The sequence below is a fragment of the Salvelinus alpinus genome, chromosome 11 (assembly GCF_045679555.1).
Source record: "Salvelinus alpinus chromosome 11, SLU_Salpinus.1, whole genome shotgun sequence".
NCBI lineage: Eukaryota > Metazoa > Chordata > Actinopteri > Salmoniformes > Salmonidae > Salvelinus > Salvelinus alpinus.
The window spans coordinates 52,029,184-52,047,486 of record NC_092096.1 but is presented as its reverse complement, the minus strand read 5'-3'; the positions used below and the strand labels follow the sequence as shown (position 1 = coordinate 52,047,486).

Sequence of the window (18,303 nt, the reverse complement as noted above, 5' to 3'; positions counted from 1 at the left end):
TCCAGCAGCATCTGGTCTCCCATCCATGGATGGATGAGATGTGACAACTGGAACTATAGGACCCCCTGCTATAAGAAATAGTGTGTGTGTGTGTGTGTGTGTGTGTGTGTGTGTGTGTAACGGTTAGCGTGTCTTGGGGTTATGATAATTATGCCTCTGTAACTATCTCACTCGTCATTATTCACGACTCATTCAGGACTATTCGTAATCATGGTAGTATCCACATGAACGTAGAAGTGTTTAGAAACATATTCTATTCTTATTTACAATAAAAGTGACTGGAAAATGATACAATACATTATTTACCATTCATTTCTATTGGGCACAAAATAATCTGAAACACAACCAAAACAAACTGCAAATGCATCAAACAAATTTGTAGAGTCACAAGCTTGATGTAGTCATTGCGTGCTATGAATATGGGAACAAATACTAAACTTTTTACTCCTTTAATACACATAAGTGAATTTGTCCCCAAAAAATGGGGGACTATGTACAAAAAGTGCGGTAATTTCTAAACGGTTCACCATGGATGAAAATACCCTCAAATTAAAGCTGTCAGTCTGTACTGTAACCTCATAGTCATTGTATCATTTCAAAATCATCCAAAGTGCTGGAGTATAGAGCCAAAACAACAACAAAATGTATCACTGTCCCAATACTTTTGGCGCTCACAGTAGTTTTAAGAATGTGTGTGTGTGTGTGTGTGTGTGTGTGTGTGTGTGTGTGTGTGTGTCTGTGTACAAAACCTGTGAGCTGTGTCCCAGTTCAGGGGATCTCTCGCTGTCGGAGCTGTTGGTCCTCCCCCCTTCACTGATTGGTTTAGACAGCTGTCTCTCTTTCATAGGAGTACTGCTCTGTCTCTTCTGTTTGGGGGTGGGACCCCTGCCGTCCAGCCTGTGAAACACACACACACACACACACACACACACACACACACACACACACACACACACACACACACCTTTTAAAGAGACCAATCCCCAGTGCAACCAGTGTGGAGGGTATTACGTGTTTGTGTTAAAACGCCAAACTGACCCCAAACCCTTTCCTCTAGGGTTGAAGGATTGGAACAATTCTACCTTTCAGAGGAAAATATGCACATCTGCAAAGGCACCTGGGAGGTTGGTTTGGTATCAGGCATGTGTCATTTTGTTGGAGTGACTATGGCAAGAGTCTGTGTGTGTGTGTGTGTGTGTGTGTGTGTGTGTGTGTGTGTGTGTAGTTACCTGGGGGAGGGCATGGTCTGTCCTCCTCCACTCTTGCTGCTCTTCAGGGGCGTACGGGGTTTCTCAGCCCCCGACACCGTAATACAGGGGCCCTCCGGAAACATCTCCTGATCCGTCAACTCCTGCACACAGAACACACACACAGATTAGCTTAAGCTCAAAACGGATCGCTACCTCTTTATACAGCACACAGAGCCCGTTCGAGCGTCTCACCAGCGTGTCCGTCTCAGAGAGGGTCTCCGCCTCCAGGTTGCGACTGCGTGAGTGTTTCATCTCCACAGGCCGCTGCTCCCCCTGCTGGAGACACGCGGGAAACACAGTCACCACCACACATCTCACCTAGCCACGTATTACCAGACCTGATGATCGCGGGATGACCGCTGCGTCGTGAATCTCAATCCTTCACCTTCGCCCTCTTTTTTTCTCTCTCGAACATTCCTCCCGGTTTGTCTCCGTTCTGCTTAAGTCCCTTCTCACAAGATTCCTCCGGGGCCTTAGAGACCGAAAAAGGGTTTCTATCTCAAGGCCATCAGACTGTTAAAACAGCCATCTCTAACACAGAGAGGCGTCTGCCTACATACCGACTTGAAATCGTCGGCCACTTTAACAAACGGATCACGAGTCACTTTACTAATGCCACTTTAATAATGATGTTTACTTATCTTGCATTACTCATCCCATTTGTATATATTGTATTTTACACCATCTGTTGCATCTTGCCAATGCCGCTCGGTCATTGCTAATCCATATATTTTTATGTGCATATTCATATTCCATCCCTTTACCTAGATGTGTGTGTATTAGGTAGTTGTGGAATTGTTAGATTACTTGTTGATATTGCTGCACTGTCGGGACTAGAAGCACAAGCATTTTTCGCTACACTCGCAATAACATCTGCTAACCAGGTGTATGTGACCAATAAAAATTGATTTGATCCCTTACACCCCCCCCTCCATCCTTTAATGCATTATTTATCTCCCTCTCCCCTTCCTTCGCTCAGTCCCCTCTCTACTCCCGCCCTCCCTCTCTCCCTCCATTACTCACAGGGCTGAAGCAGGCGTCTCGTCCCAGGCTCCCTCCTCTGCTGTTCAGGCTGGTGATTTCCGTCTGAGAGCTGGACTGGGACATTCCCTCAAAGAACGGCCTGGATGGACACACACAAGTTAGCACCGACTGTAACATACATGGAATGGTGTGTTCATAGTGATGATCAGTATTTGGAGTTGAGAAATAATGTTCATCATTAGAAAGAAGATATTCATCTCTTTTCTGCTGTATGTGTTAAACATTTGTTTTATTCTGTTGCTGCTAGCGATGTTCATAACATCGTGAAATAAAAAAATCCACTTTGTGTATATTCAGTGCATTCAGAAAGTATTCAATCCTGCAGACATGTTTTGGTACCCTTACCAGATCTGTGCCTCGACACGATCCTGTCTCGGAGCTCTACGGACAATTCCTTCGACCTCATGGCTTGGTTTTTGCTCTGACATGCACTGTCAACTGTGGGACCTTATGTAGACAGGTGTGTGCCTTTCCAAATCCTGTCCAATCAATGGAATTTACCACAGGTGGACTCCAATCAAGTTGTAGAAACAGCTCAAGGATGATCAATGGAAATAGGATGCACCTGAGCTCAATTTTGAGTCTCGTAGCAAAGGGTCTGAATACTTATGTAAATAAGGTATTTCTGTTTAAAAATGTTGAATACATCTGCAAAAAAATGTTTTTGCTTTGTCATTATGGGGTATTGTGTGTAGATTGCGGAGGATTGGGAGGGCCTCCCGAGTGGCGCAGTGGTCTAAGGCACTGCATCGCAGTTGCATGCTGTGCCACTAGAGATCCTGTTTCGAGTCCAGGCTCTGTCGAAGTTGGCCGCGACCGGGAGACCAATGGGGTGGCGCACAATTGGCCCAGCGTCGTCCGGGTTAGGGGAGAGTTTGGCCGGCAGGGATGTTCTTGTCCCATCGCACTCTAGCGACTCCTGTGGCGGGCCGGGCGCATGCACGCTGACACGGTCGCCAGGTGTACGGTGTTTCCTCCGACACATTGGTGTGGCTGGCTTCTGGGTTAAGCGGGAAGCAGTGCGGCTTGGTTGGGTCGTGTTTCGGAGGACGCATGGCTCTCGACCTTCACCTCTCCCGAGTCTGGAGTTGCAGCAATGAGACAAGACTAACTACCAATTGGATACCGCGAAATTGATGGGTAAAAAATGAATTTAAATAAATAATACATTTTTTTTTAAGTCACTGAGGATTTGTTTTTTTAAATCCATTTTAGAATAAGTCTAACAAAATGTGGAAAAAGTCAAGGGGTCTGAATACTTACCGAATGCACTGTACGTCAAGAGAGTGTGTACGTAAGGCTTAGGTGTGCTGTGGGTTCTGGTTGTGCGTGTGTGTGTGTATATACACACGTGTGTCACCATAGCAGCTACCTCAGTTTAGGTTTGGGTGTGCTGAGGATGCTGTCCGTCTCTTCCATCTCAGGTCCGCTGTCAGAGGGATTGTACATCTCCAGGCTGTCATAGAGCTCATCTAAATCCTCCTCCACTTCCTGGATCTGTTCACTAGAGACGTGCTCCAGACCAAAACCCACCTACACACACACACACAGACAGACAGATCAACATATTACACAGGTACAGAAGCATAGCTCACTCATACCAACATCACAGACAGAGGCATAGTCTTGTAACGCACAGACGTGGAAAAGGAAAAAGAAGAAAGAAAAAAAAGAGCTCCAGTTGTATTACCACATCTATCTCTTTGTCTCTCTCTCACACATACTTGTGCGTAGAGCAACACCCGTCACATTGGGTAGAGCAACACCTTCAATTGCAATTCTAATGTCTGCAACTTGCACAAAACCGGGTGTTCGGAGAAGTGAAACGGAGAGGGGGAAGGTGTAGGTGTAAGACAGAGAAAGTAAAAAGTCGGAGTTTGAGTGAAGAACGTTTTTGTATCTCAGTCGATCAGAGAGACACACACACACACACACACACACACACCATGCCCACACCCCATATGGTCCCCCTCAGATCCGACCTATGCCCCTCCTGCCCACCCCATGCCCCCCACACCCGCAAAGAGGGCCTCAACATGAAAGTCACACATACGCCCAGGCCGTGAGCAGGCGAACAGGCCCAACCCCCAGTCTTACACTCGCTCAAGCCAATGGCATGTACCAGATGATCAGCAGGCTCTGCTCACACTTACTGGTCTGAGGCCAAACCACACAACTAACATTGGACACTTTATGGAACACAAAGGCTTCACTATCTCATCCTTGAATATCCAAGGCCTGAGGAAATTTGCCTTTGGCCTAAAGAGCAGGAACCTGGACTTCACTAAAGAAATCAGAAACACAGACATTGTCATCCTACAAGAAACATGGTATAGAGGAGATGGACCCAATGGTTGCCCTCTAGGTTACAGAGAGCTGGTAGTCCCATCCACCAAACTACCAGGTGTGAAACAGCGAAGGGAATTAGGAGGTATGCTAATTTGGTAGAGCAGACTTCACTAAATGAATCAAAACAGGAACATTTTACATTAGGCTAGAACTTCAAGAGGAAATTATCTCAACAGAGAAAAACATCCTCCTGTGTGCTACCATACCTTAACGATGACAGCTTCTCCATCCTAGAGGCGGAGATCCACAATTTCCAGGCCCAAGTACATGGGCTCCAGAGTGGCACAGCGGTCTAAGGCACTGCATCTCATTGCTAGAGGCGTCACTACAGACCCTGCTTTGATTCCAGGCTGTATCACAACTGGTCGTCATTGGGATTCCCACAGGCCGGCGCACAATTGGCCCGGCGTCGTCCGAGTTAGGTTTTGGCCAAGGTAGGCCGTCATTGTAAATAACAATTTGTTCTTAACTGACTTCCCTAGTTAAATAAAGGTCAAATAAAATAAAATACTAGTCTGTGGCAACCAAAATGCCAGAACTAGACAAGAAAAGAACCTGACACCGTCAGTACACAGGGGAACATACCTGGAGGTGACAGCATATACCACCCTAGGCACAACTACGACAGCAACCAACAAAAACAGGACAACTCCTGCACGCTGGGTATGTACATAGTCAATGGTAGGCTTCGAGGGGACTCCTACGGTAGGTACACCTATAGCTCATCTCTTGGCAGTAGTACTGTAGCCTACTTTATCACTGACCTCAACCCAGAGTCTCTCAGAGCGTTCAGTCAGCCCACTGACACCCTTATCAGACTGACACCCTTATCAGATCACACCAAATCACAGTCTACTTGAACATAGCAATACTCAATCATGAGGCATCAAAGCCAAAGGAACTGAATAATATTAAGAAATGCTATAGATGGAAGGAAAGTAGCGTGGAAACCTACCAAAAAACAATTAGGCAACAACAAATTCGATCCCTTTTAGACAACTTCCTGGACAAAACCTTCACTGTAATAGTGAAGGTGTAAACTTGACAGTAGAAAATCTAAACAGTATATAGTATACTTCTGGGAAAATTGGAACACACAGAGTTATCTATCCAAAACTTAGATGTATGGATAAACCAATACTCCAGTCTTTTTGGCCCGATACCAAAGAACAGCAAAAAATTATACATGATCAAATACAAATCTTAGAATCAACTATTAAAAAGACTACCAGAACCCACTGGATTATCCAATTTTATTGAATGAACTAGAGGACAAAAACCCTCCAACCCAAAAAGGCCTGGTGTTGAAGGTATCCTAAATTAAATGATAATATACAAACCACAAATTCCAATTGGCTATTCTTAAAAATCATGCTCAGCCCTGCCATCTTTCCCAATATTTGGAACCAAGGACTGATTACCCCAATCCACAAAAGTGGAGACCAATTTGACCACAATATCTACCGTGGGCAACAGCAACCTTGGGAAAATCCTCTGCATTATCATTAACAGCAGACTCGCTCATTACATTGTTTTCACTAAGGAAATGTACAATTGTCAAATTGGCTTTTTACCAAATTACCGTACGACAGACCACGTATTCACCCTGCACACCCTAATTGACAAACAAATCAACCAAAACAATGGCAAAGTCTTCTCATGCTTTGATGATTTCAAAAAAGCTTTTGACTCAATTTGGCATGAGGGTCTGCTATTCAAATTGATGGAAAGTAGTATTGGGGGAAAAACATCCAACATGATAAAATCCATGTACACAAACAACAAGTGTGCTGTTAAAATTGGCAAAAAACACACACTTTTCTTTCCTCTGGGCCGTGGGGTGAGACAGGGATGCAGCTTAAGCCCCACCCTCTTCACCATATATATCAACGAATTGGCAAGGGCACTAGAACTGTCTGCAGCCCTCGGCCTCACCCTACTAGAATCTGAAATCAAATGTCTACTGTTTGCTGATGATCTGGTGCTTCTGTCCCCAACCAAGGAGGGCCTACAGCAGCACCTAGATCTTCTGCACAGATTCTGTCAGACCTGGGCCCTGACAGTAAATCTCAGGGCCCAGACAAAAATAATGGTGTTCCAAAAAAGGTCCAGTTGCCTGAACCACAAATACAAATTCCATCTAGACACTTGAGCACACAAAAAACGATACATACCTCGACCTAAACATCAGCACCACAGGTAACTTCCACAAAGCTGTAAACGATCTGAGAGACAAGGCAAGAAGGGCCTAACCCTAACTTCTATGCCATCAAAAAAAACATACAATTTGACATACCATTAGGATCTGGCAAAAAATACCTGAATCAGTTATAGAACCCATTGCTCCTTATGGTTGTGAAGTCTGGAGTCCGCTCACTAACCAAGAATTGACAAAACGGGAAACACCAAATTGAGACTCTGCATATAACTCTTCAAAAATATCCTCTGTGTGCAACGTAAAAAAAAAACACAAAATAATACACGCATAGCAGAATTAGGCCGATATTCGCTAATTATCAAAATACAGAAAACAGCCGTTAAATTCTACAACCACCTAAAAGGAAGTGATTCCCAAACCTTTCATAACAAAGCCATCACCTACAAAGAGATGAACCTGGAGATGAGTCCCCTAAGCAAGCTGGTCCTGGGGCTCTGTTCACAAACAGACCCCACAAAGTCCCAGGACAGCAACACAATTAGCAGCAACCAAATCATGAAAAAATTGAGAATTATTTGACAAATTGGAAAGAATTACAGTAGGGCTAGAATGCTATTTGTCCAGAGAGGACACATTGGCACAGTACACAGGAAAGCTTTGACTATGTACAAACTCAGTGAGCATAGCCTCGCTATTGAGAAATTCTGCTGTAGACAGACCTGGCTCTCAAGAAAAGACAGGCTACGTGCACACTTCCCACAACATGAGGTGGAAACTGAGCAGCACTTCCTAACCTCCTGCCAAATGTATGACCCAAAGAATTCGAAAACAAACCCAATTTTGATAAACTCCCATTTTTATTGGGTGAAATACCAGTGTGCCATCACAGCAGCAAGATTTGTGACCTGTTGCTACAAGAAAAGGCCAACCAGTGAAGAACACCACCGTAAATACAACCCATATTTATTTTCCCTTTTGTACTTCAACTATTTCCCCATCGTTAAAACACTGTATATAGACATAATATGACATTTGAAAGGTCTTTATTCTTTTGGAACTTTTGTGAGTGTAATGTTGACTGTACATTTTTGATTGTTTATTTCCCTTGGGTTTATTATCCATCTCACTTGCTTTTGGCAATGTAAACATATGTTTCCCAGCCCCTGAAATTGAAATGAGGGAGAGAAAGACAGAGAGAAGGGGCGATAGAGAGATGCCTACCTCATCAGAAACCTTGAACCTTTTCAGCAGGGCCACAAACTTCTGCTTGATGTTTGGTTGCTGTAAGAGAGACAACTATTATTTTCCCTCGGGGTTAAGTGTTCTGAGAAACATTGAGTTCGTGGACAGCTGTCAAGCAGCAACACATGTCTCTATAGACCTGGGTCGAATTCATTAGCGCAAGACCGTAGCAAAAAGGGTTTTTTTCCCAAAAGGAAATGAAAACAAGCGTTTCTTATAGAACGAGCTTCGGCTGTCCCCTCCCCCGTGTCCTTCCGTCCGGTGCCTTTTGAATATGACCCATCTACAAAGACTTGAATGAATATGAATATCAACTGACCAGAGAACAGATCATTTAAGATGCTGCTGCAGTCCAAGAAAAAATGATGCTCAGGTGTTTTACAGTGTATTCTATCATATAGTGACTAGTGCAGCCATGGCCTCATTCTGCACGCATGTGTGTGTGTGTGTGTGTGTGTGTGTGTGTGTGTGTGTGTGTGTGTGTGTATATATTTTCAGAATTGTATGTTTACCTCCTGGGAAATGTAATTACACACATTGAAGAAGAACGGGAGGAACAGAGTGATAGCAGAATCAAGGACAGAGGAGGGAGAACAACAGAGGGAGAGGTTGACTGAAGAGAGGGGTGGAGAGAGGGATGGGTGGAAAGAGAGGGGGATAGAGGGAGGTGTAGAGAGGAGGTTTGAGAGCAGGAGAATGGAGCGAAAGAGGGAGAGAGGGATAGAAGGGTTTCTCACTCTAGTGATGGAAGCATTGGAGGTGAGCTTCCGTCTGGGCTTCTTCTTCCTCACCTCATCCTCTTCATCATACAGATACTGACAGAGAGAGAGAGAGAGAGAGAGAGAGAGAGAGGTGGAGGGGAGAACGAGGGATGACACAGAGAGAGGGGGGAGGGGGATAATTGGAGAGTTATTCAGAGCATGAGACACACACTCACAGCAGGTTATTTATACCCTACCAACCGTGACCTCCTTCCCTCCATCCTTTCACTAGTCCTCTCCTTCACTCCTCGCCCCTTCCATACCTCCAATCACTCTATTCATCTGTCCTCCCTGAGCCATGCCCCCCCCCCCCCTCCTTATCTTTTCATTCTGTCTGTTTGCTGCTTTCTCTCGTCTCCTTCTGTTTCTCACTCTATCACCTCCCTCCTTCCTCTTCACATCCCCTGGGCTCCAGGTATCTCTGCTTCACAAACAAAACAGGACAAAAGACGCGCGCACACACACACACACACACACACACACACACACACACACACACACACACACACACCTGGCCGTGGATCGGGTCGTCACTGCCCTCCTGTTCTGATGAGAAGCTCTCCTCCTCTTCCTCAGAATAGTTATCAATGTCTGGAGAACGATCTGGAGAGAGACGGGAAGGAGAGAGGGAAGGAGAGAGAGGAAGCATTAATGGTTAGGAAGGGAGGAGGAAAAGTCTAAGAGGGAGTAGAGCGATGGAGCAGAGAGAGAGAGAGCGCGATGGAGCAGAGAGAGAGAGAGAGCGAGATGGAGCAGAGAGAGAGAGAGAGAGAGCGAGATGGAGCAGAGAGAGAGAGAGCGAGATGGAGCAGAGAGAGAGAGAGCGATGGAGCAGAGAGAGAGAGCAGAGAGAGAGAGCAGAGAGAGAGAGCAGAGAGAGAGATGGAGCAGAGAGAGCGATGGAGCAGAGAGAGCGAGAGCAGAGAGAGAGAGAGCAGAGAGCAGAGAGAGAGAGAGCAGAGAGCAGAGAGAGAGCAGAGAGAGCAGAGAGCAGAGAGAGCAGAGAGCAGAGAGAGAGAGCAGCAGAGAGAGCAGAGAGAGAGAGAGCAGAGAGAGAGAGAGCAGCAGAGAGAGAGCAGAGAGAGAGAGCAGAGAGAGAGCAGAGAGAGAGAAAGAGAGCAGCGAGACAGCAGAGAGAGAGAGCAGAGAGAGAACAGAGAGAGAGAGAGAGAGAGCAGAGAGAGAGAGCAGAGAGAGAGAGAGAGCAGAGAGAGAGAGAGAGCAGAGAGAGAGAGAGAGAGAGAGAGAGAGAGAGAGCAGAGAGAGAGAGAGAGAGAGAGAGAGAGAGAGAGAGACAGAGAGAGAGAGAGAGCAGAGAGAGAGAGAGCAGAGAGAGAGAGAGCAGAGAGAGAGAGCAGAGAGAGAGAGAGCAGAGAGAGAGAGAGAGAGCAGAGAGAGAGAGAGCAGAGAGAGAGAGAGCAGAGAGAGAGAGCAGAGAGAGAGAGCAGAGAGAGCAAAACACAGGGACTCATAGATCCCTTACCAGACATCTTGGCCTTGGGTCCCTCGTGGTCAATGGGCTGGCTGGAGAGGGAGTAGACCCTGACCTCCGCCACGAGCACGGAGGCCTCCTTCAACTGGCTGTGGAGCCCCAACACCTGGGCCCCCTCACTGGGATGCTGCATCACCTGGACATGGGATATGGGAGGGGGGGGTGGAAACAGGGGGAAAGATGAGCGTGAAGACAAAGGGATAGAAGAGAGCACACACACACAGAGAGAGAGACAGAGAGGGACAGAGAAAATAGAACACAGAGGGAAACAGAAAGGGATTACCACATATTCTGTACAAAGGCTGGTGTTCAGAACAGCATCAGCTCTCCCCCCCCCCCCCCCTTCTCTCTGCAGTCTGGTCACACTCTGGCTGTGTTAATGAAGTCTACACATCCTATTACACAGCAGTCACACACACAATGCAGCAGCTACAGCGCAGTTCTTTTATGAAACTTCAAAAAACACCGCCAGAGCTTTGGGTTAGAGCGTGTCAGAATGACACGGAGTGTTGTGACAGAGTGCGGTGGTTACACCGAGGTTTACCAATGGCTTGATAAAAGGTGTCGCTGGTTGAATGAAGGTTGAATAGAGGTTAGCTAAAAGGCAAAAATAGACTTTAAAAACCAACTGTTAGCTACTGTAAAGATAGATCTACGTGAAGCAAGTAGCCTTGTCTGAGCCAGAATGGCCCTCAGGCCAGGAACCTATTTTCCTTTCTGTACAACTTGTAAAGGCGTGGTGAAAATTGATCAAACATACGTTAAATCAAGGATGATTCGAGATGAAATAGGAATTGATTAAAAATGTCGAATAGAGGTTAAGGTTGAATAAAAAGGTTTTTAAAAAATGGAGGTGGGTGCCGTACCTCAGCCATGTTGATGTGACCCAGAGCCAGGGTCTTGTAGCCCAGGATGGTTCGGTTCTTATAGCGTTTGCGACGCTGCAGCATGATCTGAAGCTTGTTGGCGTCTCTCTTCAGGAAGTGGGGGTACTGTGAGGGTACACACACACACACACACACACAGAGAGAACCATGACCATCCCATCGTCAGACTGTATAATTACACGAGATATCAAATCAGAGTGTTGCGTTAACGTTCCTGTTCTGCGACCGGTCTCCGACTCCAGGACGTGACGGGTCACATCTCGTAACCCCCCCCCCCCCCCCCAAAATCAGACTAACCTACACTGACGGAGCGCTGCCCGGCAACTTTCAACGGAAAGTTCAACCGACTTGAAGATATGAAATCTCCCCCAGTTCTGCAGTCTGCAATAACCCCGTTACCCGTGTACAGAAACAACTGACCTCGATAAATGCGACTGTTTTCGTGTGTTTGTGTTACTATACCACAGTGTTGCTGACTACTCGTTTCTGATTCAGATAAAAACGGGACAGTCGGATGTCTCCGGGACAGATAATAATATAACGCCTCGGGGGAAAAAATGAACTCCGTCAAGAGCCGAGGCACTGTTAACGTACAGTAAAAAAACATGAGCCGGCGCACGCCCAGAGAAAATGATTTAGTGTGGAGGTGCTGACTAACGGAGAATAAACTGGAAGCTAGAAAAACAAAGAGTCGCACTCTCCATATGTACAACCTCCCAGTAATACGTCGGGTAATTATTATTTTTTTTAAATACACCCACGTTTCGGCATCACCGTGCCTTCTTCAGGGCAATGTACAGAACATCGGTGTTTATCCCTTACTGAATAGGTCCAGGACACTTGAACATTTGACCTGGTCAGGGGAAAAAAAGTCCAGGCTGTAGTTAGGAATGGGGTCACCACTCACATGTAAATAGCCTCAGTTGCTAGGCCAGCCCTACTGTACAGTATGTGTAACAGTAGTAGTGTGCAGGGCCAGCCCTACTGTACAGTATGTGTAACAGTAGTAGTGTGCAGGGCCAGCCCTACTGTACAGTATGTGTAACAGTAGTAGTGTGCAGGGCCAGCCCTACTGTACAGTATGTGTAACAGTAGTAGTGTGCAGGGCCAGCCCTACTGTACAGTATGTGTAACAGTAGTAGTGTGCAGGGCCAGCCCTACTGTACAGTATGTGTAACAGTAGTAGTGTGCAGGGCCAGCCCTACTGTACAGTATGTGTAACAGTAGTAGTGTGCAGGGCCAGCCCTACTGTACAGTATGTGTAACAGTAGTAGTGTGCAGGGCCAGCCCTACTGTACAGTATGTGTAACAGTAGTAGTGTGCAGGGCCAGCCCTACTGTACAGTATGTGTAACAGTAGTAGTGTGCAGGGCCAGCCCTACTGTACAGTATGTGTAACAGTAGTAGTGTGCAGGGCCAGCCCTACTGTACAGTATGTGTAACAGTAGTAGTGTGCAGGGCCAGCCCTACTGTACAGTATGTGTAACAGTAGTAGTGTGCAGGGCCAGCCCTACTGTACAGTATGTGTAACAGTAGTAGTGTGCAGGGCCAGCCCTACTGTACAGTATGTGTAACAGTAGTAGTGTGCAGGGCCAGCCCTACTGTACAGTATGTGTAACAGTAGTAGTGTGCAGGGCCAGCCCTACTGTACAGTATGTGTAACAGTAGTAGTGTGCAGGGCCAGCCCTACTGTACAGTATGTGTAACAGTAGTAGTGTGCAGGGCCAGCCCTACTGTACAGTATGTGTAACAGTAGTAGTGTGCAGGGCCAGCCCTACTGTACAGTATGTGTAACAGTAGTAGTGTGCAGGGCCAGCCCTACTGTACAGTATGTGTAACAGTAGTAGTGTGCAGGGCCAGCCCTACTGTACAGTATGTGTAACAGTAGTAGTGTGCAGGGCCAGCCCTACTGTACAGTATGTGTAACAGTAGTAGTGTGCAGGGCCAGCCCTACTGTACAGTATGTGTAACAGTAGTAGTGTGCAGGGCCAGCCCTACTGTATCTGTAATAGTACTACTAGTAGTAGTAGTATTGTACCTGTAGAGAGAAGGTGAGCTGAAGGTCTGTCTCTGTCAGTCCCGCTGAAGACAACAAGATCTCATTGGACCTCAGGATACGCTTAGAACCCTGAGGGGGAGGGAGGGAGGGAGGGAGGGAGGGAGGGAGGGAGGGAGGGAGGGAAGAGTAGAGTAGAGTAGATCTGGTTAAAGATGATCATTGACGTACCACAGAGTCCAAACAAATCAGCCTTTATCAACAGAGACAGACGGGGTGGATGGATGAGAGGGGAAAAGGATGGGAAAGGGAGAGAACAGGGGAGTGAGAGGGGAAGGACAGAGTATAAGAAGAACAAGAGACGAGTGATGGCGAGTAGAGGAGGGAGAGATGGAATTGAGGAATGCTGGGCATTGAACAGAAGAAGAGAAGAGGTGGGCGGGGAGAGAGATGGGTAGAATTCAATGAAAACAGTGCACGATAGTGATCTCGGGTCAGGTGGCACCTGTAGTTTGACAGCGATGACCACAGACGTCAGGTCTTTGTCCAGCTCCTTCAGCATGATCAGCTTTTTCAGGGTCAGGTTGAACAGCCTGGAATAAGACAGGAGAGAGAGAGAGCGAGAGAGAGAGAGAGACTGAGAAAAATGCACTGCAAACAACATTCTAGGTTATTCGAGAAGACACGGTTGCTACAAGGAAGGTACCGTACAGAAAACCACATTACATAACCTGTACGTTCAATTAACCATTATGGTAATGACACATTGTAGCTGACTAGTCGATTTTTATTTATTTTTCCCGCTGACTAGAGAAGGACGGGATCTTTCCTTCGCATTTCCAATTGCTGTTACAGTCGATCACAGCTGAACAAAAAAAACCCACAAAAGGTAAATCAATAGTCCTTTAAATTGAATCCACCTCAGACACAAGCATTGTGGGATGCTTACAAAAATCCCCCAGAAACTACAGCACAGCTCAGACACAACCGCACCCACTGCTTCCAGAATATTACGCTAAAGACTGAAAATGGAGACTAGACCTCACCCACCCCTCGACCCACCCCTGCCCCGCTCCCCTCTGTTCCCCCACCCCACCTCCTCCCACCAACAGAACAGTCCAACCAGAAGGTCAGTGTGTTGAATTATTCACGTCTGGGGCCTCAGACACAACTTAAAACTAAAATAGGCCTGGGCAGAGAGATGTAGGGAGGGAGAGGGGATGGGAGTGGGGCAGGGGAGAAAAAGAGAGATAATAGAGAGAGATAGAGAGAGATAAAGACAGACAGACAGCAGGGCTAATCGCTGCTCTGCTAATGTGGCCTGGACACAGCAGGGTAATGACTGCCATAAAGAACTAGTTAGTGGACAGGACAGACACCAACATCGGCTCCATTCCAAACCAACCCTCAGGCCCTAACCCGTAACCTCTAGTCACATTAAGCCAGATATAATCAGGATTGGATAATGTGGTAATACTAGCTTCAACTTGCCTAGTCTTGTAAACCCAGACCCTAGGCGACAGTGACTAGGTTTCAATGATGGACTCTTTTGGCAAGTTTGATAACGGGGGGAAAAACTGTTCTTGTCCTCTTCAATCAATTCTCCTAAAAAAAACGTACAAATTAAAATAAAAAAATTATCACCAAGCAGACTTGCTACAACGTCCCGGTTCAAAACCAAAGTTTGCAGGCAAAACCTTTGCATTGGTTTTAGTGAAGTTAGTTAACACAAACTGGGGCGGCGGGTAGCCTAGTGGATAGGGCGTTGGGCCAGTAACCGAAAGGTTGCTGGATCGAATCCCCGAGCTGACAAGGTAAAAACCTGTCGTTCTGCCGCTGAACAAGGCAGTTAACCCACTATTCTCCGGTAGGCCGTCATTGTAAATAAGAATTAGTTCTTAACTGACTTACCTAGTTAAATAAAGGTTAAATATATATATTTTTAAGCCACTTGTGAAATGCACTCATTAAAAATAACCTAGCCCCTTGGTAAGGGGTAAAGGGGTAAATCTAGCCCCTTGGGGGTAAGGGGTAGAACTAGCACCTTGGGGGTAAAACTAGCCCCTTGGGGGAAAGGGGTAGAACTAGCACCTTGGGGGTAAAACTAGCCCCTTGGGGGAAAGGGGTAGAACTAGCACCTTGGGGGTAAAACTAGCCCCCTGGGGGAAAGGGGTAAAACTAGCACCTTGGGGGTAAAACTAGCCCCTTGGGGGAAAGGGGTAAAACTAGCACCTTGGGGGTAAAACTAGCCCCTTGGGGGTAAAGGGTAAAACTAGCCCCCCCTTGGGGGTAAAGGGGTAAAACTAGCCCCCCCTTGGGGGTAAAGGGGTAAAACTAGCCCCCCCCTTGGGGGTAAGGGGTAAAACTACCCCCCCCCCCCCTTGGGGGTAAGGGGTAAAACTAGCCCCCCCTTGGGGGTAAAGGGGTAAAACTAGCCCCCCCTTGGGGGTAAGGGGTAAAACTAGCCCCCCCCTTGGGGGTAAGGGGTAAAACTAGCCTCCCCCCTTGGGGGTAAGGGGTAAAACTAGCCTCCCCCCTTGGGGGTAAGGGGTAAAACTAGCCCCCCCTTGGGGGTAAGGGGTAAAACTAGCCCCCCCTTGGGGGTAAGGGGTAAAACTAGCCCCCCCTTGGGGGTAAGGGGTAAAACTAGCCCCCCCTTGGGGGTAAGGGGTAAAACTAGCCCCTTGGGGGTAAGGGGTAGAACTAGCCCCTTGGGGGTAAGGGGTAGAACTAGCCCCTTGGGAAAGAGGGATCTTGATCCAGGAGGGGATTGAATATCTCTGCAGTAACCAAGAAGTTTGATCTTGACATCTAGCCACTGAGCTAACAAGTTACAAACCAAATGCATAGCTGGAGCCCTGAGCTGCATAGAATGACACATCTAAGATTTCTTATAGTTATACTCAACTTACTGTATAGTTATAAGCAGTGGCGTATTGAAAATCATACCGCTGGTATATCGAAATACCCCGGTATATGAGACTGGTCATAAACGGTCTTGGGTGGATTTGGGAACTGGTTACAGAAGGGCTGGGGCCTTCCATTAGTGAGGTAGTAATGCTGATATGGACAGGAAGTTTAGATTTAGCACGGATATTCCAGAAGAGAGAAATGTCTGAGTAAAAAAACATGATCCGGACCTTAACACCAGACGTTCGTTGTGCTGAATGTTGATGCTCCGTGTGTTAAAGTACTTATTCAACTTTTATTAAAGAAACCGTCCGAAACAACAGACCGTCCGAAACAAATAAACATTCGTAAGCCAAATTCATAATAAAGTCTCTTGAATGGAGAGCAAGTCTACCGGACTGTCCAGTGCCTGACCGTATTCACAAAGTGTCTCCGAGTACAGTAGGAATGCTGATCTCGGATCAGGTTCTCTCTGTCCGGATCATCTTATTAATTTATGATTTTAAAAGGATAAACTGATCCTAGATCAGCACTCCTACTCGGAGTTACTTTGTGAATACAGGCCCAGTAACCTTTACTACCACAGCGCCCTCCTGCTCTGTGCTAGGCTGAGATAAAGTCTACCTCTCTCATTGACTGCCTGTCTCTTTATGAGGCCTCGACCTTACAGAGACATCACTCACTGCTATCATAAACCCCCAGCTATAAACTCTGTCTCTCTCTCTCCCCCCCTCTCGGTCTCTCACAATTCAATTCAAGGGCTTTATTGGCAAGGGAAACATATGTTAATATTGCCAGAGCAAAGGACGTAGATAACAAACAAAAAGTGAAATAAACTATAAAAATGAACAGTCAACATTACACTCACAGAAGTTCCAAAAGAATAAAGACACTTCAAATGTCATATTATGTCTATATACAGTGCTGTAACGATGGGCAAATAAATTACAAAAAGGAAAATAAGTAAACATATGGGTTGTATTTACAATGGTCTGTCTCTCTCTGTGTCTCTCTACCTTCCTCTCTCTTTTTCATGCTCTCTCTCGCACTCTCTCCACACAAGGGTCAGACAAGACTTGTAAAAACACAAAGAATCCCTGTCTGTCATAAAATGGTACCAATCTGTGTGAGTGTGTCAGGAGTGTTAGTCACACGGCAAACATTTAGCCCCCTGCCTGTTGAAATACCACAGGAAAAAAATACCATGGCGCCTTGACAAATACCATATTAAAAATGGTGACACATACTATAGTAGATCCTACTGTTCCAAAACACCCAACAGCTAAATGTATGCTAATCCAATCGCTCCTCTCACTGACATTTATTCTTATGTCTTCGGCATCTGTCTGCAACAGCATAAAGCACCTATTTTGACGTTCGAAGCGCGTGTCAATATGATCTAGTGCCAGCAGTGAAATGGGGCTTGCCAACTACGATACAAAGCCTTTGCACACATTCCCCACCATGGCTTCCAGTAGAGAAAGGAATGAATATGGGACAAAACTTTGATGTTTACGCACCAGGTTGTTGGAGGGGATTTAAAATCGCTGACTGCAGCTTTAAGAGGCAGTTGCAATACGGTTCCCTTGGTAACAGAGACCATCATGGGACTTGTAACCTTGCTGTGTCATACAAGCAAGCTGCGTCCAAGACACATGATTACGCACCTCCCCACCTTTCAACTTCCCTCTTGTGCATTTTCTCAATCCTTCTAGCTGACCTTCAGGAAACCTCCCCCCTCCCTCCCCGTTTCTCCTCCTAGGTAGTGGTTCGGTGATCAGTAGTAAGGCAGGGAGAGTCAGTGTCAGTAAGAGATAGAGTCCCCCACTCCTTTAACACATTCCCTCTCCCCTCTAGCTCTTCTTTGACATTCCCTCTCTCTCTTCCCCAGCTTATCATCTCTCTCTCTCTCTCTCTCTCACACACACACACACCTCATTACTACCAGGCACTCACACACACAGCTATTCTATACCAAGGACCGAAAATAATAATCAACTGCACAAACACACACACTGCTTCCAACCAGCAGATTCGTAACAAACATCACTGCGTGTCTGTCTGTCTGTATGGCGGCAAGCCAGCCTTCTATACAGCGTCTAGTTATTTGTCACCTATGAGTTATTGACTCACTTAATACTCTCAATCCAAAATGGTAAACTATTCCCTTTATATAGTATGGATGTATTGTTACACTCAGGCTTCAAACTCAACT

At 46.3% G+C, this 18,303-nt stretch overlaps 1 protein-coding gene across 2 annotated transcripts in view; it reads right to left on the bottom strand.

Moving 5' to 3' along the window:
- The window catches only part of LOC139534359 (phosphofurin acidic cluster sorting protein 1-like), a 57,790-nt gene that overhangs the window by 11,368 nt on the left and 28,119 nt on the right, over positions 1 to 18,303 (bottom strand). The window contains exons 2-13 of one of the 2 annotated variants that reach the window (XM_071333449.1): positions 13,684 to 13,771; positions 13,221 to 13,310; positions 11,163 to 11,288; positions 10,288 to 10,432; positions 9,316 to 9,407; positions 8,781 to 8,858; positions 8,023 to 8,082; positions 3,667 to 3,827; positions 2,274 to 2,373; positions 1,443 to 1,526; positions 1,230 to 1,351; positions 750 to 897 (exon numbers count right to left, since the gene is read on the bottom strand). In XM_071333449.1, coding sequence (XP_071189550.1) covers positions 750 to 897; positions 1,230 to 1,351; positions 1,443 to 1,526; positions 2,274 to 2,373; positions 3,667 to 3,827; positions 8,023 to 8,082; positions 8,781 to 8,858; positions 9,316 to 9,407; positions 10,288 to 10,432; positions 11,163 to 11,288; positions 13,221 to 13,310; positions 13,684 to 13,771 — 1,294 coding nt within the window. The remainder of the gene's footprint in view (positions 1 to 749; positions 898 to 1,229; positions 1,352 to 1,442; positions 1,527 to 2,273; positions 2,374 to 3,666; positions 3,828 to 8,022; positions 8,083 to 8,780; positions 8,859 to 9,315; positions 9,408 to 10,287; positions 10,433 to 11,162; positions 11,289 to 13,220; positions 13,311 to 13,683; positions 13,772 to 18,303) is intronic. The other variant, XM_071333450.1, reaches the window with a different exon arrangement.